Source organism: Oncorhynchus keta, chromosome 4, assembly GCF_023373465.1.
Source record: "Oncorhynchus keta strain PuntledgeMale-10-30-2019 chromosome 4, Oket_V2, whole genome shotgun sequence".
Lineage (NCBI taxonomy): Eukaryota > Metazoa > Chordata > Actinopteri > Salmoniformes > Salmonidae > Oncorhynchus > Oncorhynchus keta.
This window is the reverse complement of record NC_068424.1, coordinates 18,919,246-18,943,601: the sequence shown is the minus strand read 5'-3', so window position 1 is coordinate 18,943,601 and position 24,356 is coordinate 18,919,246. Positions and strand designations below refer to the sequence as shown.

Sequence of the window (24,356 nt, the reverse complement as noted above, 5' to 3'; positions counted from 1 at the left end):
TAAATAAATCACAGACAGTGTCACCAGCAAAGCACCCCCACAACGCCTCCTCCATGCTTCACAGTGGGAACCACACATGCAGTGATCATCCGTTCACCAACTCTTGTGTCTCACAAAGACACAGCGGTTGGAAACAAAAATCTCAAATTTGGAATCAGACCAAAGGACAGATTTCCACCCGTCTAATGTCCTTTGCTAGTGTGTTTTAGCCTAAGCACGTCTCTTCTCATTATTGGTGTCCTTTAGTAGTGGTTTCTTTGCAACAATTTGACCATGAAGGACTGATTCATGCAGTCTCCTCTGAACAGTTGATGTTGTGATGTGTCTGTTACTTGAACTCTGTGAAGCATTTATTTTGGCTGCAATTTCTGAGGCTGGTAACTCTAATGAACTTATCCTCTGCAGCAGAGGTAACTCTGGGTATTTCATTCCTGTGGCAGTCCTCATGAGAGTCAGTTTCATCATAGCGCTTGATGGTTTTTGCGACTGCACTTGAAGAAACTTTAAAAAGTTCTTGACATTTTCCGCATTGACTGACCTTCATGTCTTAAAGTAATGGACTGTCGTCTCGCTTTGCTTATTTGAGCTGTTCTTGCCATAATATGGACTTGGTATTTTACCAAATAGGGCTGTCTTCTGTATACCAACCCTACCTTGTCACAACACAACGGATTGGCTCAAACGCATTAAGAAGGAAAGAAATTCCACAAATTAACTTTAAACAAGACACACCTATTAATTGAAATGCATTCCAGGTGACTACCTCATGAATCTGGTTGAGAAAATGCCAAGTGTGCAAAGCTGTCATCACAACACAGGGTGGCTATTTTGAAGAATCTTAAATATAAAATATATTTTCATTTGTTTAACACTTTTTTGGTTACTACATTATTCCATATGGGTCATTTCATCGTTTTGATGTCTTCATCAAAAAATAAAGAAAACCCCTTGAATGAGTAGGTGTGTCCAAACTTTTGACTGGTACTGTATATATAATTTCAAAAATAACAGTCTCAACAGTGCTAATTGAGATACAAGCACGTAAACTGAGCTGCCCAGTTATCAGCTTGTTACTGGTTGGAGGTTTATCACTTTGTTTCATCAGCAGGCAGAACAAAGCCCTCACTAAACTGGTAGCCTCTGTTGCTTATGGCTAGCCTAATTACTACACTAAGACACTTTAAACCCATGGAGGGACCTATGGGCACCTAGAGCTTCTGCTAGTAAGTAAGTAGCCTAAAATAGCTTTAGTGTATGCAAGATAGGCAATTCTTCTCAACGGCATACTGGTATATTTTTATTATGTAGAGAGCAGTCTTGTGAAGAAAAAAAAAGTTTACAGGATGAGGAGTAGAACTAGAGCCAGTGACAATGGGGTGTGTGTGTGTGTGTGTGTGTGTGTGTGTGTGTGTGTGTAAGAATGCTGCTGTGCTGCTCTCATAGCCGGTTGACAGGCACAGACAAGTGCTAAAGCCTGGAGGTTTGAGAGCAGAGCAGTTGGCACAGGGAGATATCACTTTTTGCCTGCTCTACACGACAGCATCCCCGCTATATCAGTTACAGCAGGGAAAGGTTAAGATAAAAGCAGAGAGAGGGGGCGAAGAGGGGGGGGTGGATAGAGCTAGAGAGAGAGAGAGAAAGAGAGAGAAAGAGAAAGAGAGAAAGAGAGAAAGAGAGAGCAAAAGAGAGCAAAAAAGAGAGAAAGAGAGAGAAAGAGAGAGAAAGAGAGAGAAAGAGAGAGAAAGAGAGAGAAAGAGAGAGAAAGAGAGAGAAAGAGAGAGAAAGAAAGAGAAAGAGAGAGAGAGAAAGAGAAAGAGGTGTGGGGGGAACAGACAGATGCAAAAAGGAAAATGGAGGCAGAGAAAAGGGAAGTGAGCGAAAGGGAGGTGAAAGAGATGAATGGCTTTGCAGTGCACAGCCCACTAAGAGAAGAGGTGGAGGCAGGGAGGGAGGATCATCTGGACAAACTAGACGAGCCAGTTTCCTCCATTATGGTTTAGAGAGGAAGAGAGCCCCATGTCTGTTTCCACCAGCTCTCTGCTGCCGCCAGAACGGAGAAGCTAACTAACTGCTCATTGGCTCTCCAGTCAAATCTAACCCATGCTACAGGATAAGCCATGCCTCGCTCTGGTCTAAGCATCCTTATAGAGACAAACAGTGCACAACAACCAGCATGTTGACTACTTTGGAGAGATTGCTTTCTCCAATGAGCAAGACAATTCTAATGAATGTTTTATTTTTTTCAGAAGAAAAACTGACATTGAAATATCAAAAACTTTGGTGTAAGTTGCTTATTTGTGACTTGCCCTCAGCTAAATAAGCTACGTAAATCAAACTTGTCGATCAGCATCATGAGGAATTGAGTAGGGAATGTTTTTCCATGGTGTTTTTTAAGTCATTTGAATACTTTTTCAGAGCAAAAATGACAGCAATGCAAAAAATTGAAGTCATCTGACCAACCAGCACACGTGTCAAACGTGTGGCAATTCCTAATGTGGTCTTGAGTTCCTTGTGTGTTTTTATATCAGAGAAAAACTTGACGGCAACGGAGCTCTTTACACTTCCTTCTATCCAACACCAGGGAGAAACAACTTGATCGCTGTGATTTCAGGTTCCCCTTCTCAAAGCTGAGAACACACAGAGATGCAACATTTACAAACAAAGTCTCATGAACTGTGAGAAGACTGATCAATGTGACTCCTGAAAAAAAAGAGTTGTGAAACCCACTGAGAAACTGGTGGGTAGAGATTGCAGTTCTTGTGAGGTAAAAAGAGTCTCTCTCATGTCGTCTCACATTTGAACCTAAAGCCCATTATGAAAGAGTGACAGACTGCATGTTCATCTGCTACCATTCTGCCTCCAGCCCAGATTGTTTTATAACTTCCCATATAAAAAGATTCACTTAGCCAATGGTGGAATGCTAAAATTATGGATAAAAGTATGGTTGATAAAAGCATGGGAAAATGTACCATACAGTATATTCTAGGCTTTGTATCAAAAGCAATGATAGTTGGGCCTCCCGAGTGGCAAAGAGGTCAAAACGCAGTGCTAGAGGCATTACTAGACACACAACCTGTGGCCAGCCGGTTGCCCAAATAGGTGCCCTTCTTTGCAAGATATTGGAAAACCGAGGCATTGGTTAAACACTATTATTGCAACGTATGTGACTTAAGAATATTTTTACTTCTGAACATATTTAGGTTTGCCATAAGAAAGGGGTTGAATGCTTATTGACTCGAGACACTATAATTTATTAATTTGTAAAAAATATATATATAAAAAATAATTGTACTTTGACATTATGGGTTACTGTGTGTAGCCCAGTGGCACAATCTCTATTTAATACGTTTTAAATTCAGGCTGTAACACAACAAAATGTGGAAAACTCAAGGGGTGTGAATACTTTCTGAAGGCACTGTAGACCATTTCACTAACACAAAAACAAGACTATAAGCCACTGGATGCTTCAGAGGAAAGCTGTCAAGATGCCCAGCGGCACAAACACACTTCACAGATCAAGGGTGGCATAGTAGGGTTTGGAAACAAGGGTCCTTGGCAACACAGGGGCTCAGCTGTCAGCCAGCCACAGGTGCCTGCGACAGCCAGGGACTTTTGGGGGCCTTTCTCTCCTGGAGGAGAAAAGACAGGGCTTTATTCAAGCCCTAAATGGGACATATGCTGCCTTGGCTGGGAATGGAGGTCTGCTGCAAGGCCACTCTGGGGAGTGAGTGTTGACTCTCCAGAGTAGAGTCTTGTTTGACAGGCTCACATGAGCCTGCTTTTTATTTTTTATTTAACTAGGCAAGTCGGTTAAGAACAAATTCTTATTTTCAATGACGGCCAAACCCGGACGACTTTGGGCCAATTGTGCTCCGCCCTATGGGACTCCCAATCACGGCCAGATGTGATCCAGCCTGGATTCGAACCAGGGACTGTAGTGACACAGTGCCTTAGACCGCTGCGCCACTTGGGAGCACAGGGTGGGGTGGGGGTGGTTGTGTTGGGGGGCATGATAAGCTCCTATTTCAGCCACATCTTCAGTAGTTGAAAATATGTAGGGGGAGATAACGACAACCAGATTATCCTACATTATTCTACTACTCTATTGACAAAGCTAGGCTATCACTGCGAGTTTAACACACTCAAACACAAAAATACCTTTATGTAAGTTAGGCTATATTGACGTCACACACACAGACCCCCCCCCCACACAAACAGACGTTGTGGTGGGTGCCAGTTACATAGAGTGAGAGTGCAGATGTAGATTGTGTCCTGACAGATCCCATGCAGCCCCACTGACAGCTGCGTGGACCCAACCAACCGCACCGACCAGATAGCTAACTGGCTGCAATGTACTGCATGTGCCCTTAGTGCATGTGCCCTTAGTGCCACAAACACATAACAGCTAGCCAGCTACACTACAGTTACAAGCAAATGCTCATTTAAAAACATTCCTACAAATAAAAGTGATGGAAAAAAAGGGGACTGATTACTTTCCAAAGAGATAACTTTTGAGTTTATTTTGCTGTGTATGTGTGTGTACTTGTGTTGCCTTAGCCTATACCTTTATCAAAACATGAAGCAAGGTCTTCTCTGAAGGCCAGATAGATGTAGGGGAGAGTTGGCTTGACATCCCCAACAGGCTGAGAATAAATAGCCCCTGCTAGCAAGCTACTTATTTGGCATGTCTCTCCGCCATGAGTAAATCACAGCAGTGAGCAGAAAGGGTACGCTTTTAACCCCCCCTTTGTTATGTTCATCTCCCAGTCCTTTATTTAGCAGATACTTTTATGTAGGGAGACGGAGACCCATCCATCTCTCTGTCTGCTACCTATCCTGTTCTGCTCATTTTTCCTCTCTGGCAACCACTCCCCTTCCCCCAAACACACACGTACCTTTACAGTACACTTTGGGGCCGGTAAAGGTCTGTGGTAAAGATGAGTCTAGCTCTTACTGGTACTTCATGTTCCACAACTTTATTTGTGTCATCAATACAACAAAACAAAAAAATAGTATACCTCCCCGTTATCAGTCACATGGGTCTCTCTCTCCACACAGAGGACACAGTGGGCCTGGACTGCTCTCCACTGACAGTTGTCTATCTGTGCAACAAATGGCACATTCATTCAGGGGCGGCAGTGACAGCCCCACTCCATAAATTCTGGGGCGCGCGCACACGCACACACAGCAGCTAGTAGCAGCACATCCAACAACAGAGCCTGCTGTATTAATGCTGCTCTGCTCCACACACTTTATGTGCAGCTCTTAAAAAGGCCTGTTAAGTTCAAGTCAGTTAATAGTCTCGTTTACCAACAGGCATTGACTACCGTATCAGTATTCCAAGCCAATGAACAGCAGAACAGCCTGTAAAAGCACTTTGTTTCATTAAGGCTGTATGGGATGGTCTGCTCCTATTTGCATATGGGGCATCCTCCAGTTGGCATTTCGATTCACCCGAAGTAGGCCATGAGGCCCAACTCGACACCAACCCACAACATTTGTTGCTGAGGTTTACACATACGGTCCAGGACGCCTTGTATCCACATGAAGCCAAGCACCAATAACTATGACTATTTAGATTCTTCATAAAATGGTGACACACCAACAGTTGAGGCACATAACATCTTGGGGGAGATTGAAGTGAAAAGAGATGGGCTCAGTTCAACAACATCCCCAGTGTTACAACAATGCACTTGGGTGTGTCGCTGTCTTTCGCAAACGCAAACCCTCACAGTCTTTCAGCACTTGTGTGTGTGTGTGTGTGTGTGTGTGTGTGTGTGTGTGTGTGTGTGTGTGTGTGTGTGTGTGTGTGTGTGTGTGTGTGTGTATATATATATATGTGAGAGTGTAGGTTGTGGGGGGGGGCTGCCTTCAGGCCTACAAGCTCATACATGCCATACCTGCCTAAGCCTGGACTTACCCAACACACCAAGTCCCTCAGACAAGACTCACACCCTCGTCACATGGATTAGCCCATCCTACATGAAAACTTATGCGCAAAGGCATACCACAAAAAAATAAAAAAGCCCACCCAAAGCATCTCCCAACCCATGTAGTCATCTGAACTGCTTGTGTGTCAGATCTTAAAAAGCAGACAATAATTTCAGCCATTCACAGTCAGTCGTTACAGACAGTAGCGTTCATCTTAATACATAACACTGTGTACACAGTGAATATACACAGCTGGGATGAGTTTGGTCTACTTGTTTGTCAGATGTAAAAAGTATGCCACTTCAGACATTTGTAATAAGTCATTTCACACAATAACTGCTTGAAATGCAGTGAGTGAAATGTGAGTGAAATGTTTTGACACTACTTGGTCTCTGTGTTTAAAATGCTGCATCCCTATGAGTCTGGGATGCTCTTTAACTGGAGCATGAAGCATCATCTATCTGTCTGTCTGTCTGTCTGTCTGCCTGCCACCATGTCTGATGAGGAGACAGAGCAGGACAAACCACTGGAGGGGGGTGGGGGTTCTCCCAGCAGAGGAACCACAGCCCAGGTCGGGAGGATAGGCCTCTTCACCACTCTCACCATAATGGAGCTCTTTGTACAGCCAAGAAGAATACACCCTTCATCTGGGCTGGGGACTAAGGCGGGCGCACATACACACACACGATTTGTGGCTGTCAAGACCATTTCTTCCCTCCTCCTTGTAGAGGATTGCCTCTCTCTGTGTGTGTGTCTGCCAACATTTAGCAAAGTGTAAAACTAGATGGATCAGTTCAGCAGAGGCACCACCAGGTATTATCTGTATCGGTCCTTCTACACCTAACCACCATCCTCCAACCCTCCCCATCCTCCAACCCCTTATTTGGCTTCTTGATGTTAGATGACCTAACACTCTAAAGTGAGGATGCAGGCCAAAGTACAAGGCCAGACAACATCGGCCAACTATTTTCCGTCACCAGCTCGCACTCACCCACTGAGCCGCCCAGTGCCTAAGCCCCTCCTACCCACATGGGCACCGGCCCCCTTGCTCTCTGCCCAATCAGGTACTCCGCGGCCAGCTGTTTTCCTAGAACCGCACGTGTGAATGACAGCGAGCGGGGGTAGGAGGGGGCTCTCACAACTTCTAGCAGGGGGGGGGGGTCCATGGCGCCCCCGGGGGTATATGACCGGCCGTGCAGCACAGCTACACTGAAACGACTCCCACAGCAGCAGCATCACATCATGTCTTGTCTGCCTCCCCCCCCCCTCTCTCCTCCACCCCCCTCTGAAATAAGAGTCACATTGTTTTTTTCCCCCTCTTCCTGCAGTGCTGGGATCTCACTACATGGATTCTCTGCCTGCCTTACTGCCTGGGGACATGAGCTCCTACAAGGGAGTGATTCATCTGGAGGGTGGGGTGGGAGGTGGAGATGCTGGAACTTCACAGAGCAGTTTTTTTTCTGGGGGGGCACAGAAATAAACTGCCATCTTATGGTAAAGTACACCCATCCAACAAGTGTCATAAAAAAAACATTTTTTGAAAAGTACTTGTGATCATCTAAGTGATCATCTAAGGTCTAGAATTGTGATTCTTAAGATGGAGTCTTAACAAGAAAGAAAGCCTTGACAAGAAAGAAAGCAAGAAAAACAGACAAGTGATTAATAATTTTCTGAAAGCATGACCAATACACCCACCAGCACACAATGCGTAGAACTATTAGAGTCTGTGGCCCAAACAGAGGGACCCCTACAGCCGAGAGGGGTCGGAACATCAGAGGCTGGTCACAATGAGCCCTGGTCTTCTGCCCAGTGTTGTGTGGGGAAATAAAAGACATGTAACATTTCAGCTGACTGAGTGTAAAGATCTCATTTACATCCTCATTGTCCAGCCCAATGTTTGCCCAAGTTAGGCAGTGATGGAGCCTGTTGCATGTCAGACATTATTGAGTGGTAGAGCAGGATGGGTTAGATGGGCTACTTTCAGGGCTTGAAAGTGTTCAAAGTCACCCCCCCAACACACTATGGGAGGGGGAGAATGGAGCAGGAAGGAACAGTTACAAAGACAGCCAGCTTGTTTCTGCTTTCCAAGTTTTATAGTGATGCTAGACATGTTAGCATCTAGGAGGCTCCTGCTCTGATACCTGCCTCAAGGCTCTGAGCAAAGTGCCTCCTCGTCGAGCACAAGGCCTGATAAAGAAAAAGTGAATGTTTACTGGGATAGAAGTGCTGGCTTAGGGAGTGCCCAAAGGATACGCTTTGACTAGATTTTGATTATTCTCTTTGTCAACTACTTCTTTCTGAACCAGTTTATTTCCCCTCACCTTCTGACAACAATTCCCCTAATGATGCACACAAGTGCTAATCATAATTATGAAAAGCTGAAAAACATCCACTAGCCACCATTTCCTGTTCAGGGGAAGTCCAAAAGATTTTGCAGTCTTGTGGGATGGCCCATTTCCTCAGCAAAGAATGACATGAGAAAGAAGTCTTCTTTTCCCTCTCAGAGTTCTATTTATCCCTGACATTGTCCCTCCATCTCAAAATGTCTCTGGTGGCATACTATTCTGACTAGTCAGGCCTAGGCTAACAGCATCACAACCAGCACACACTTACAAACCCACAAAAAAAATTAAACGTACTCTCACTGTCAACTGCGTTTATTTTCAGGGCTCAAAATCAAAAGTAACAGTCAATGTACTGACGGTTACAGATACTAAGTACTGCAGTGCATCTCCTCATGGACTGTACCAGATTTGCCAGTTATTGCTGTGAGATGTTACCCCACTCTTCCACCAAGGCACCTGCAAGTTCCAGACATTTCTGGGAGGGGGGCCCTAGCCCTCACCCTCCGAACTAACAGGTCCCAGGCGTGCTCAATGGGATAGAGATCCGGGCTCTTCGCAGGCCATGGCAAAACACTGACATTCCTGTCTTGCAGGAAATCACGCACAGAACGAGCAGTATGGCTGGTGGCATTGTCATGCTGGAGGGTCATGTCAGGATGAGCCTGCAGGAAGGGTACCACATGAGGGAGGAGGATGTCTTCCCTGTAACGCACAGCATTGAGAATGCCTGCAATGACAACAAGCTCAGTCCGATGATGCTGTGACACACCGCCCCAGACCATGACGGGCCCTCACCCTCGATCCCGCTCCAGAGTACAGGCCTCGGTGTAACGCTCAATCCTTCGACGATAAACGCAAATCGACCATCACCCCTGGTAAGACAAAGCCGCGACTCATCAACTTAGAGCACTTTTTGCCAGTCCTGTCTGGTCCAGCGATGGTGGGTTTGTGCCCATAGGTGACATTGTTGCCTGGTGTAGACCTGCCTTACAACAGGCCTACAAACCACCAGTCCAGCCTCTCTTGGCCTATTGAGGACAGTCTGAGCACAAATGGAGGGATTGTGCGTTCCTGGTGTAACTTGTGCAGGTGCTGTTGCCATCCTGTATCTGTCCCGCAGGTGTGATGTTCGGATGTACCAATCCTATGCAGGTGTTGTTACACGTGGTCTGTCACTGCGATCAGCTGTCCGTCCTGTCTCCTTGTAGCGCTGTCTTAGGCGTCTCACAATATGGACATTGCAATTTATTGCCCTGGCCACATCTGCAGTCCTCATGCCTCCTTGCAGCATGCCTAAGGCAAGTTCACACAAATGAGCAGGGACCCTGGGCATTTTTCTTTTGGTGTTTTTCAGAGTCAGTAGAAAGGCCTCTTTAGTGTCCTAAGTTTTCATAACTGTGACCTTAATTGCCTACCGTCTGTAAGTTGTTAGTGTCTTAACGACCGTTCCACAGGTGCATGTTCATTAATTGTTTATGGTTCATTGAACAAGCATGGGAAACAGTCTTTAAACCCTTCACAATGAAAATCTGAAGTTATTTGGATTTTTACTAATCATCTTTGAACGACAGGGTCCTGAAAAGGGGACGTTTCTTTTTTTGCTGAGTTTAGAATATGATGTCAAGAATATTCACAAAAAAGTTGCACTGACAGAATTAAGTAGTCTTAATCTTGATAAATGACACACTAATGCTAAGTCCCAGCAACAAAATACATCAATGACCGAACAAACCAAATGGCGGTACAGACGTAAACCAACACAATTCCTTAGAGCCTTTAATTGTCAACATGCAAGTCTATCTCCATTAGGATCATTAGAGGGATCAATGAGCATAACACTCCCGTCTCCGGGGCCATAACACTCCCGTCTCCGGGGCCATAACACTCCCGTCTCCGGGGCCATAACACTCCCGTCTCCGGGGCCATAACACTCCCGTCTCCGGGGCCATAACACTCCCGTCTCCGGGGCCATAACACTCCCGTCTCCGGGGCCATAACACTCCCGTCTCCGGGGCCATAACACTCCCGTCTCCGGGGCCATAACACTCCCGTCTCCGGGGCCATAACACTCCCGTCTCCGGGGCCATAACACTCCCGTCTCCGGGGCCATAACACTCCCGTCTCCGGGGCATTGCTACACTGTTACAGTCTTCAACACTGAGGGGGCTGACTGAGTCATTGCATCACAAGCTTGGTGACCTTGCTCTGAAAAGATAAGAAAGTGGAGACATATCTGGACATAACGGACCTGAAATGGAATCATCTTCCAGAGATGGTGTTGATTGAGACCGCCTTGATGACTCAGAGGACTGAAGATGTTTGATGGTATTTGGCGACAAATAACAAGCAAAGCGTTTGTCAGTAGACAGGGAAGGATGAATGATGGACAAAGACAAAACTGGCCAACTACTGTTCAATGCCTAGTGAAGGAGCAAGAGCTAGGAGGGAGTGCACTCATCTCAGTGGAAAGTAGTTAGCAACATTAAGGGGTCAAAGTCTCCTCTTTTGTCCTGATGCAGCTGCTCTTTCGAAAGGAAAGCCTTAACCTGGTTTTCAACTGGGCACCAATGCCTGCGGGAGAGCTGTGAAAGATGTCTAATGTTCTCCTTGGACGGGGTTTATGATTCCACTTTGGTGAACTTTGGTACCTGAGGGTGGGGGGCAGAGAGGAGGAGGGCTGGCTGGCAGACTGGTCTGAATGGCTGGTTAATTATAATTCCTCTTTGAAGGAGGTGCCGCGACCTCACGCCAAGCCGAGGATGCTGGGAAGAGCACAGCTCAGGAGAGTGATGGGGGAGGATGATATAGGGTCTTTGCTGGTGATATTTGGACTGGAAGGGGGGGCTAAAAAAGTAAAAAGTGGTCCTGTGTGTACACCTTCCGTGAGATGGGTGGCGGTGTGGCCTATATATAACCAGTGTTGTCTGGGCAGGGTTTAAGCTTTTAAAGGTAGGTCCCTCCATTGTGTGGGAGCGAGCTGCTCCTGTTGTGGGGGGTGGAGGGAGAAGAGGCCAGGTTTCAACCCAGAGAAAGGACCGTGTTTTTGCCTTTGTGTGCCCTGCCTCCAGGGCATGTCAGAAGAGAGCCTATCCCATCAACTCTACTCCCAGTGTGTGTTGGGGGGGTGAAAGTGTTAACTTCAGATCAACAGAGTGAACACACCTATCCCACCCCACACACCTCTCTTATCCATCCCCCCACTAAGCACCCCTCTCCCCTCTATGCATTCCTCCTCTCCAGCTCCATCTCTGCTTCGGACGGAGGAGGTATTTTGGAAACAGTGCGCATCTTTATCCATTGTCCAATCATAATCAAAAGCTGTCTCGAAACAAATAGTTTAATCTCATTAGCAAATGTTTGTTTTTGCGACACCATTTTCATTCTGTGATGTGAGACAGAAGCAGGCAGGGAGGGGTTGAATTATAACCAGTGGAACGACATGATACAGAGTTACGTGTGTAGCCGACGTCACAGAGATTACCCCATCTTGTAAAGTCTGTGTGGTTTGTCTGTCTCACAGCTGATGATGAGAGCATGTCTAATAACCAGAGAGGACTTTTAAGAGAAAACTGAAACTCAAACAGTTCCTCCTGTCAGTAAGAATGAAAAGTTCTTGTGTTTTCCTCTAAATTTGTTTCTCTCCTGAAAATGTTTGAAAGAAATGGTGCATTTATATAGGACTAGGCTAGTTCAAAACTACTTGCTGTAAGCGCTGAATCATTTCAAAACAGGAAGAAAGAAAAAAACAGTAACATCAAGCAGTCATACTCTGCCGCCCCCCCAGTCTCCTCCAACACTAAAGCCTCTCCCATCCCATAATCCCTGTCCCCTCCCCCACCCAGCTGTGCAAAGGGATGCTCTCAGGTGTGTGATGTGAGTGAAGGTGTGTGTGTGGGGGGGTGTGAGTGAAGGTGTGTGTGTGTCGGGGGGTGAGTGAAGGTGTGTGGGGGGAGGAAAGTGTGTGTGTTTGTGTGTGTGTGTGTGTGTGTGGGGGGGTGAAGGTATGTGTGTGTAGGGGGTGTGTGTGTGAGTGAAAGTGTGTGTGAGTGAAGGTGTATGGAGCTAACTTCCTTTCATGGCCAAGGAGGAGCGACAAGCAACAAGTCTGGGGGCATGTGCTCCGGTCTCGATGGAGACAAGGTGTGCCGTCTGTTTGTAGAACAAACAAATGGTACCTTTTCAACTGATGAAGGGAAAGACGGCTAGTGTGTGTGTGTGTGTGTGTGTGTGTGTGTGTGAGAATGGGACAAGGAAGTGGCAGCTCAGTGTTTCTTCCAATGATGCCCTTTTGAAGAGGCATTACACAGGGCTAGCCTAGCAGGATTAATAGGGATTACCTAGGTGGAGTTGGGTTTAACAATTAAAATGCAAAGGAAATTTGAATATTGCCTTGGATTTCAATTTTTTATTTTATTCTTTATTCTTTTGTACCAGAAACCAAGGTATACAGAAAAACATAACGAAGTTAGCCTAAACCTCCACACATTGAGTTAAAAGTAACACGAATCAGATGCATGTCAAAATGCTCCACCATAGTTATGCACAAGGAATGAAAATATAAAACTGCAGGAAATAGATGTGTACATTCAGTCAGAAGCCTCAAAGCTATATTAGCACGTCTGCACAATATTAGCAGTCACCTCTGACCTCACTGGCATCTTTTCCCAGCATGCAGCGCTCAGGTGGGCTGTCATTAGGGCAGCTCTTCCTTCAATATTTATCGTCTCTGTGCAGCTGACTGACTGTCTGAGACACACAGACTAACAGAGCCTTCTCTCGATTACAACTAGCAGATACAGCCTATAATCATCCATTTATTTGACTACATTTCTCAAGACATTTATTTACATTCTAAAGACACCACACAATGTTAGGTAGTATAAAAAAAATGTTTGCCTGAAACATTATGTCCATAAGTTCAAAAACTTTAATTGCAGTAATCTGGCTGTGTTGATGATAAAGTATGTTATATTTGCATGTTCTCTCATCTCTCACACACACACACACACACACACACACACACACACACAAACAAAACTGGTTGGACGATGAGGTTGCCGTACTCACTTTTTTTCCCGACTCTCCCTCGGTCTCTCACTCTGTTCCTCCCAATGACGTATATAAACCCTGGATTGCTGATGCTATCTATTGGCCATTGAAGCGTTGAAGCCACTGGTCGGCCATATTGGCACTCCCCAGTAGGAGCAATCCTCCATAGGAATGAAAGGAATTATACAGTATTTAAGTATTTTGTCGATGTAGTGGGGACAGTAACATTAGTACTCTCTAAAAAAATATATACTTTAAGGAATATATTATTATTTATGTTTAGCTCACATATCATTTATAAGTATGCATTAAAGTTGTCTGTAATAGAATAAACTTGTCAAAAACGAATTTAGACATTAATAAATACATTTATATAGCTTCCAAAATCTTTCTTTTACAATGGAGTAAGAGTACCAAGATGGCTGCGCAGTGGCTTCAATACAGCGCCCCCTGTCAGTCATCCAGGGTTTACACACATCATTGGTTCCTCCTTCCCTCCCCTGCCTAGCTCCAGTGAGCAACAAGTGCTGCCTGTGAGTACCACCCCTCCCCCTCCCCCTAACCTCCAGAAGCTATCGCAAATCCTCAGCCTGCGAGCAACTGCCAGCTGACAAAACTGTTTAGTCAGCAAGAAAGATGGAGGGAGGGAGCGATGTGGGGCTGGAGGAGAGAGAGGGGGAGAGAGAGCGAGAGAAAGGTAAAGACAGAGCGAGGAGGCAGAAAGGGAGAGAGAGGGAGGGACAGCGAAAGAGCTGGAGACATTCTTACTGCGCACTCTCCATTTAGCCTCCCTTTTTCCTCTCCATCACTCTCTCTACAGTGTTAACCCTTTCCTCTCCGAGACAGCCGACACAGAGAGATGGCTACTTGTGGAGGGGGAAAGACAGTCCACTTTGTGGTAAGAGTATTTTTAGGGTTATTTTGCAGGTAAATAGGAGTCAATGGACTAGAACTCAAATAAAGAATTTAACAAAACAAAAAAAGACTTTAAACTTTATTTCTCACCTGTGAGACAGAGCTAGCTGCTTGGAAACGGGCTGACTTGGGAGAAGGGGACAACACTGGAGAGCAGACCCATTGTTGTTCCACTTCCTCCATCTCTTCCCCCACCACTTCGAAAAGGAGGCAGTTTAACTTCCTGTCTCCCCCATGCTTCACCCCAAGTCCTGCTGCAGCCTCCATTTTCATTTTTTCTACCCCCTTCCTCCTCCTCCTCCTTGTGACATTCTTTCACATCAGTGACACAGCCGTCGAGCTAGACTTTGAACCCACAGTAAATACCTGCTTTATTTGCAGCCTGTGCTGGAGGTTGAAGACTAGGTGGTGGCCGGTGGTTGGGAAGGGTGTGTGTATGTTTGTGGTGTATACGTGTGTGTGTGTGTGTGTGTGTGTGGTGGGGGGGTGGTAGTGACAGCTCGGAGCTGGGCAGAGGGATAAAGAACACGTAGGGCTCTGCACTGAGACAGGGCAGACATCACCCCGATGCAGGGCTCCCTCCCTCCCTGCAGCTTATCAGTTAGACCCTGGACACACCCTGTGAGATGGATGACTTAGCCAATATTAACAACACACTTTTGCGGATCGACGAGAGAGAGAGAACTATTGGACAACCAAGGTGCTACCTGGTTGTAATGGCATGGGTTGCAAGTAAAATAAGTCACCTAGTACCCGTAACAACAAATAAAGGCATCCATCCATTCATCAACAAAAAATGTAATGTTCACCAATGTAGGATGGATGGTATGGATTTTCTAGTAGTGGCTTGTAGTAGTCATGGCAGCAATCAATTCATCCAAATGTTTACCGAATCCAGCATTGTGATGCAATAGTACCTCGAGAGACGGGCCACAAACATTAGGACCTACTTTGCACATCATCTGTACAGCCAAGTATAGCCTATAAAAAGACAGTGATATTAATCTAGATTTGGGACTTATACCACAAATGTGTAACTGTGCCTACAAATATCACCGAGCCTCACCACTAGGCCTATATTTACACTGGGGCCTAGACCACAGGCAGAGTATAGCAGGGCTAACTAAGGACTCACCCCAGGGACATGTTGTAATGTCTACTGTTAAGGTCCCTCAGTGAGTGTTTGTTAGTTGCAGCTTACATTCACACACCTGTAAAAGAAGTCCATTCCCGCCTCGGTCCCAATGAAAACATCCCTTTAAAGCGGCCTATGTGCACACAATGGAAGCCCCGACACCGTCCTACTTAGCCGCTTTGTCCACTTCTCAAATTTCTGTCATCTCACTTGACTTTGTTACCGCATCCCCATTAAACACCCACACGTACCTGGAGCCTCCCCAACATTCCCATCAATAATGTTGGGTATGTAACATATGAGGTGCAATACAGTGCATTGTCATATTTAAACAAGTAGTCAATGATTAGTAACAACTGCATCAAGGCGTAAAATGTATGAACTTAGCCATTTCCCAAAATCGCAAAGTAAATACGTTGTGAATTACTTCAATTTTCAATGTAGCAGCTACAAGTACCCTACATTTGAGAAATTCCGGAGGCAAAGATGGTTTAAGAGGGGCGTTGTGGGGAGGGGCGTTGTGACACAGTGAGGCCCAACCCCAGATTCCATTTTGGAAACCATCTTCCTCAGGTTCCCTCTTTCCTTCCTCCTCCTGCACCTACAAGTAAGTCCCTGTGTCCCCTCCATGCCCCACTGGCCGGCCAGGAGATGGAACTTAATCTTATCTAAAAAAGGCGGGTTAAAAATAGCTCTGGGAGCCGAAGGGCCAACCCATTTGTACCCTTGGGGAAACCACAACCCATCTCCACCAGGAAGAGAGAGAAAGTGTCTTAATACCACAACTTTTTTTTATTTTGACTGTGTCTCCCGGGGGGGTTCGACCCATACATCTCTGAGGCTAAATCATTGGAATAGGAGAGAGAACAACAGGTTAACAGCTAAATGAGAGAAGAGAAAGAATGGGGGGGGGGGCCTAATACCAATGCCCTGCATTGTTGAAGGGACTTGACTGTCGGCTTGCCATCAGGGGACATTGTGTTTAAGTAGGTGTCTTTGGGGGTATGGGTGGGTTATTATTAGGTTAAATGGTGGGCTAATGAGAGCATAAGGGACCCGATTGGAGGGGGGTGAAGGCTCTTAATTACCTCTCTTAGAGGGAGCTCACAACATCCTCGTCTGGCCCAAACCTTATTGGGAGGAATGTTGATCGGCGGACTTGTTTTTTTGTCAAAGAATATATAAATGATTGTCCTTTTAGCTTACCCAAACTCCTAATTACTTGTGTTATCGTTTCAGTGATGCTAGAAAATCCATGGTTCACATCTGGATTTTATCAAGTGTTTAGTTGGACTAATCATTCCCTTGAGTGGCCTATTTACTTATATTCTTTAACCAGCCCTAATTTTGACTTGCACCCCACACCTTTACCCTTAGAATAGCCTCAAATCATCAGGGTGTGGACTTCGCAAGGTGTCAAAAACATTCTACAGGGATGCTGGCCCTTGTTGACTCCAACGCTTCCCACAGTTGTGTCAAATTGGCTGGATGTCCTTTGGGTGGTGGACCATTCTTAATACACACAGGAAACTGTTGAGTGTAAAAAAAAAACTCAGCAGCGTTGCAGTTCTTGACACAAACCTGCGGGCCTGGCACCAACTACCATAGAGCCTCACAGTGGAGGTGCCATAATACCCATAAAATCTAGCGGTCAAAACAGGGAAATGGTTCCAATCATTCTTTCACCATTCATTTTTCCAATAGGGAATTTTAGAAACTCTTGAAATAAGGGCGGTGTTTTATGTAAGCTTACCCTGGCGTGACGTTTTGATAACCATGTAAATCTCTCTCAGACAAAGTGACTTTTATCAATATAGTCGGCTCCATTTACTCTCAGATCCGAAAATACTAATAAGCATCAAAGGAGACATCAAGAAAAACTGCAAATCCCTGCATGTCATGTCATGGTCCTTCTGTAGCTCAGTTGGTAGAGCATGGCGCTTGTAACGCCAGGGTAGTGGGTTCGATCCCCGGGACCACCCATACGTAGAATGTATGCACACATGACTGTAAGTCGCTTTGGATAAAAGCGTCTGCTAAATGGCATATATTATTATTATTATTATTTCTAGCTGACACGCTTTCTAAAAGGTATTGTGTCAATTTAAAACATGCACAAGGCAGTTCACAGTATTGTCAATTTAAAAGAAATGTAGCCAATTTGCTCATTACTAAATTTAGCTAACATTAGATAGTTAATCCAGAGATTCTTACCTTTCGCTTCGATGCGGCAATCTCGTCCAGATCATTATAGAATTTGTAGTTCTTTATGATCACCACATTAGCAGCTAATTAGCATTTCATTTTGGGGGATAAATAGGTGAATATATTGATAAAGGGCCCCTTGTCCTTGATAGATTTACACAGTTATCAAAACGGTACGCCAGGGTAAACCTACACGAAACACAGCCCTTATTTTAGGTGTTTCTAAAATCCCCTATGGGAAAAATGAATGGTGGAAAAACTATTGGAACCATTTCCTTGTTTGACAGCTAGGTTTTATGGGCATTATGACTCGTGGATCCCAGGAAGAGTAGCTAATGGGGATCCTAATAAATAGCATACCACACTGTGGTACTCTATACCCTGTTCAAAGGCACTTAAATCTGTTGTCTTGCCCAAACACACTGAATGGCACACATACACAATCCATGTCTCAATTTAACCTGTCTCCTTCCCTTCGTCAACACGATTGGATTTAACAAGTGACATCAATAAGGGATCATAGTTTCCATGTGAAATCACCTGGTCAGTCTATCTCATGGAAAGAGCAGGTGTCCTTTATGTTTTGTACTCTGTGTATAATGACATTGTTATTATTAGGACCATCTAGGCCGAAGACAAAACAAACATCTCTACATTAAAGCCTATCACATCAAATTGCAGAGATGGAACACCACAAGATGGCATGCAGTCAAACTGCCATTTCTAACCAAAAGAGTAAGTAAGACGTTCTTGCTGGAGTAAGATCCAAGTCCAACAAACTTAAACCATAAAGATGCCTTTAGCCTTCTGGCGTGTGTAACTACCTACAACTGGTCAACATCACATGAAATCAAACATTATTGCACTCTATGCATCCCACATCAAGATTTTTTTGTTTTACTGTTCAAACTGACTTGCCTCCAAACTCCTGGGCCTAACTGAGACCCATAGCTAGTCTATTTTGTCAACAGGCAAGGGTCATGAGTACCAATAATGCAGTGGATTTGGAGACCTTGGAGGGTGGAGAGCTGAGGACATACAAAGGGACCTCCTCTTTTAAAGTGTGATTCCACATTGATCATTTATCAACTACATTTGAAGTCAGAAGTTTACATACACCTTAGCCAAATACATTTAATCTCAGTTGAACAATTCCTGACATTTAATCCTAGTAAAAAATGCCATGTCTTAGGTCAGTTAGGATCACCACTTTATTTTAAGAATGTGAAATGTCAGAATAATAGTAGAGAGAATTATCTATTTCAGCTTTTATTTCTTTGACCACATTCTCAGTGGGTCAGAAGTTTACATACAATAAATTAGTGTTTGGTAGCATTTCCTTTAAACTGTTTAACTTGGGTCAAACGTTTTGGGTAGCCTTCCACAATAAGTTGGGTGAATTGTGGCCCATTCCTCATGACAGAGCTGGTGTAACTGAGTCAGGTTTCTAGGCCTCCTTGCTCGCACACGCTTTTTCAGTTCTGCCCACAAATGTTCTATAGGTTTGAGGTCAGGGCTTTGTGATGGCCATTCAAATAGCTTGACTTTGTTGTCCTTAGGCCATTTTGCCACAACTTTGGAGGTATGCTTTGGGTCATTGTCCATTTGAAAGACCCATTTGCAACCAAGCTTTAAATTCCTGACTGATGTCTTGAGATGTTGCTTCAAAATATCCACATAATTTTCCTCCCTCATGATTCCATCTGTTTTGTGTGTGGCTTGTTTATGGCGGTTTTGGAGCAGGGGCTTCTTCCTTGCTGAGCGGCCTTTCAGGTTGTCAATATTGGACTCGTTTTACTGTGGATATCGATACTTTTGTACCCGTTTCCTCCAGCATCTTCACAAGGTCCTTTGCTGTTGTTCTGGGATTGATTTGCACTTTTTGCACAAAGTACGTTCATCTCTAGGAGACAGAACACGTCTCCTTCCTGAGCGGTATGACGGCTGCCTGGTCCCATGGTGTTAATACTTGCATACTATTGTTTGTACAGATGAACGTGGTACCTTCAGGCATTTGGAAATTGCTCCCAAGGATGAACCAGACTTGTGGAGGTCTACAATTTTTGTTCTGAGGTCTAGGCTGATTTCTTTTGATTTTCCCATGATGTCAATCAAAGAGGCACTGAGTTTGAAGGTAGACCTTGAAATACATCCACAGGTACACCTCCAATTGACTCAAATGTTGTCAATTAGCCAAATTGTTGATCATTTATTCAATCACACCATCTATATAACTTCCTCCAAAAAGAACATGATAGTTTATGAGGGATGATTACATTATTTATTTTTAAACCAACTGTCTTCTAGACAGTGCAAAAGCATTCTCCTCTGATCTAGTCTGCCATTTTATTTACATGGCCTTGCATGAGTATGACTGCAGGCCCTAAACCAGGACAGACTCATCTTTCTCTACCACAGAAAAAGTACTTTTTTAAAACCAAAGTTGTCTAGCCTATATCAGGCTTTCCTCAATTCACTTCAAGCAATTAAGTCAACTGACGCATCCTGCTTACTACCCCCACACACATCATTATCATCATCGTCCCCTCGTGTTGCCTTGAGGTGTTAGTTTCATCACACATTCAACTAAACTATTCACACTTCAGTATTTCTTCATCTGAAATAAACCCACCATCTTTGATAGTGTCTAGATTTGGATGGCGAGTTTCCCTACAGCAAAATGAGTGCGTTTGATCCCGCTTTCGTCGTAGACCTACTCGACTACAGTGTAGAATTTCGTAATGGAATGCGAACTGCTCATCCAGATCAGCACTCTCCTCCTTGTCTTCTTCCAAGTGGTCAGAGAGCTCGAGAGAAGAGGAACATCGACCACCGAACGCTCTAAAACCGTGTTGCTTCTATTTTCAACCCCCAACAAAAAAAAGTATGCAATGCAAATATCAACATGTAATTTCTCTATCACCAGATAACTTATTGCAAACAGAAAAACACAGTAGAGACAAAGTTACACTTTTACCCAACGCGGTTATATGCATGCGCACAGTAGTCGACGAGAGCAAGGGACGAATGAAAAAAAATGCCTAGCAACCATTATCTAACCAGCCCTCGCTACGTTGCAGTTCCACAAGAGACAGAGACAAATACGCATCAGTTCTTCACTTTACTTGAGTAACTTTTGAGCGTCTAAAAGAGTAACAAAAAATAAAAAGAACCATAAATGATCACCAAGAAATACTTTACACATCAACCTCGTAGATGATGCAAAATGAATTAGCATATATCACTGAATGATAATTGTATAATGTGAAAAGACAAATAATGACGTTCTTAATTCTAGTGATGTAATTATTAGGACAAATATATACCAGGATAACAAGCGGCGTGATGAGTACGGATAACTATTATGTTTACTTCCTGAACAATGAAAAAAATAATGATATCGAATCATTGAATAAATCGAATTAACACACAGGCTACTCTTGAAAAACAAATAAGTTTCGAAACATTTTGACCTTGTCAAGACGTTAACTAGCTATACCGACACATGGCCACTAAGCTGTAGCTAGGCTCGATCAAAGTGCACTGAAGATATGGATGCTCGAGCGGAGCAACAGGCGGTTAGTTAGCAAGCTAGCAGACTTTGAACCTCCACCTCGAGCCCCCTTAATTAAAACAAACGTTACCGATGATGGAAGTTAGAACTCCAACCATTTCTGTTAATTTTAAGTGGCGATAAGTAACTTAACCTCGTCGGTTACGAATAATCATATAAGGAAGAGAAATTCCATCGCTCAGGCGTTTTAATCATGGATGAGCATCAGATCCTCAGCGAAACTAGGAAGCGAATGGGAGTCGAGAAAACTATCCTATCCACGTCGCTTTTCGAAGTTTTACAACTTTGTCACAACAACTGTAAACTTCGCCAAACACGCAATTAACATCACATATCGACTAAACCAGACAAATAAGGCAGAATTGAGAGAATAAGCCGATAAGCTAGCTAGGTACTTACGTTTGACTTTGTTGGGGTTGGGCTGCTTACGCCGAGACATACTGATGATGGTGATGATGGGCTAAGAAAAAAAAAAGAAGCTGCAAAGTTGTTCCGGAGAGGAATCAAAATGGCGTTTCTGAGGATGTGCAAAGTTCGACAACTTTGTTCCCCCCTCTTTCTTCCAAATTCCTAAAAAGGAAGATAGAAGAAAGAGTCCAGAGACGAGAGGAAAACACTTATTTCGCTATCCTCTCTGACCGTCCCCAAAGCGCAGCTCTCTCCTCTCCCCTAACCTGATAAGTAAGACGCATCACGTGTTGCTCCTGCTAGTCTCCAAGGGGACGTGTTACTGAGGCTGCTTCCACAAAACTTAAGCCAGTAAGCATCTCTACAGGAGGGGTCTCAAAAGAGCAAAAAGTTTTATCGAGCGGCGTGGTACCCTCAACATGAAAACTTGTCGAGAGAGGAAGTGCACGTCGAGGAAACTCGAGCCCTTTAAAGTTCTAGAACTTTGTTGTTGATCAACATTTCTTTATGGGGCAACTTTGAACGATGAACATATGCGTTTTATAAAATAAAAGCCGAACACGAATACACACCTATCATCTTTTAAGTAAGTGTAATGATTAAATCATGTTTAAGTAGGTACAGGATCCAGTGATGGATGCATAAGCAAACTATATTTAACTAGTTTAAATTGTTAAATTTAGTTTCAACTGGTGCTGGCATACTCCCACATTCCTCCAAGCCCTCCTCTCTGGATACAGACCCCTCCCTGTGCCTTTACTCATCAACCACTGGCCGACAAACATTCCCTCCCCTCTATGCAGCTGAGCTGGTAGGAGCCTGCACAGCCCTCACACTGTCTGGGCCCCATTGAGATGTAGTCAGATACATTAGGCTACTAATTATTATAAATCTAGGCAAACAACTTTCATGTAGGCCTAATGAGCTGAATAGTGAATGTGAGAGGATAGGCCTAGCCTACAGAGTTTGGTCATTGTGGCTTCTGTTGATTATACCTAACCTAAACCTCCATAGCCATTGCCAAGCAAATAGGCCAGTGATTCCTCAGGAATTATATATAATAATGATGCTAATTTGGGATGTTTTTAGTGCTAGATTTCAAAAAACAAAATATGATGAATTGGATGTAATTTTGTTTGCATCACCTCATTCTTATGACACTTATGAAGACACTTATTGCAAATTGATCTGACCATTGATCACTAAACATTCTAAGAAAGTTAAACTCTAGGCTCTATCCAGCTGTATGCTCAATCAACCCCAACTGAATGGAAAGGATATGCACCAAATAAAATAAAGAAATTAGATGGTGCTTAGCTTTCCTATTAATATGGGGTTGAGACATGGACTCATCTTGATAGACCACTTCAGGAGGTTTTAAAACATCTGGCAAACATATGATCTTGGGAGTGAGATCTTAGATCTTATTTTTTTATAGCTAATTTAAAATCAAAGAAGATACCTAACATACAGTGCCTTCAGAAAGTATTAATACCCCTTGATTTTATTCCACATTTTGTTGTTACAGCCTGAATTCAAAATGGATTTTTTTTTTAAATCTCACCCATATACACACAATACTGGTAGTATAATGACAAAGTGAAAACATGTTTTTCAAATTTTTTTGCAAATTTATTGAAAATGAAATACAGAAATATCTCTTTTACATAAGTATTCACACCCCTAAGAGCTTAAAATTCTTCAAGCTCTGTCAACTATTTTCAGGTCTTGTCATAGATTTTCAAGCAGATTTAAGTCAAACTTTAACTTGGACACTCAGGAATATTCCTTTTCTTCTTGGTAAGCAACTCCAGTGTAGACTTGGCCTTGTGTTTTAGGTTATTGTCCTGCTGAAAGGTTAATAAGTAATCTCCCAGTGTCTGGTGGAAAGCAGACGGAATCAGGTTTTCCTCTAGGCTTTTTCCTGTGATTAGCGCCATTCTGTTTATTTTTTATCCTGAAAAACTCCCAGTCCTTAAAAATTACAAGCATACCCATAACATGTTGCAGTTACCACTATGCTTCAAAATATGGAGAGTGGTACTCAGTAATGTGTTATATTGGATTTTCTGCAAACCTAACACATTGTATTCAGGACAGAAAGTGAAGTGCTTTACCACATTTTTTGCAGTATTAATTTAGTGCCTTGTTGTAAACAGGATGCATGCTTTGGAATATTCTTATTCGGTACAGGCTTCATTCTTTTCACTCTGTCAATTAAGTTAGTATTCTGAAGTAACTACAATGTTGTTGATCCATCCTCAGTTTTCTCCTATCACAGCCATTAAACCCTATAAGTGTTTTAAAGTCACCATGTGCCTCATGGTGAAATCCCAGAGCGGTTTCCTTCCTCTCTAGCAACTGAGTTAGGAAGGACATCTGTCTCTTTGTAGTGACTGGGTGTATTGATACACCACCCAAAGTGTCATTAATAAGTTCACCATGCCCAAAGGGATATTCAATGTCTGCTTTTTTTAACCCATCTAGTAATAGGTGCCCTTCTTTGTGAGCCATTGAAAAACCTCCCTGGTCTTGGTAGTTGAATCTGTGTTTGGAATCCACTGCTTAACTGAGGAACCTTATAGATAATTGTATGTGTGGGATACAGATACGAGGCAGTCATTCAAAAATCATGTTAAACACTATTATTGCACACAAGAGTCTATGCAACTAATTATGAGTTGTTATTAAGCACATTTTTACTCCTGAACATATTAGGCTTCTGTAACAAAGGTGTTGAATACTTATTGACTCAAGACATTTGAGCTTCTCATCTTTAATTAATTTGTAAAGA

The 24,356-nt window shown here is 43.7% G+C and overlaps 1 protein-coding gene across 6 annotated transcripts in view; it reads right to left on the bottom strand.

Moving 5' to 3' along the window:
- Positions 1-22,004, bottom strand: part of LOC118370331 (ras-responsive element-binding protein 1) — a 78,693-nt gene extending 56,689 nt beyond the window's left edge. For 3 of the 6 annotated variants that reach the window (XM_052503342.1, XM_052503343.1, XM_035755291.2), the window contains exon 1: positions 21,554-22,003. Coding sequence is in view for 1 of the 6 variants with exons in the window: in XM_035755291.2 (XP_035611184.2) it covers positions 21,554-21,593 (40 nt within the window). In the remaining 5 variants the exon portion in view is untranslated. Of the gene's footprint in view, positions 1-14,330; positions 14,477-21,553 lie in introns of those variants that run through there. The other 3 variants (XM_052503327.1, XM_035755294.2, XM_052503333.1) reach the window with 3 other exon arrangements.
- Positions 22,005-24,356: the final 2,352 nt, after the last annotated feature.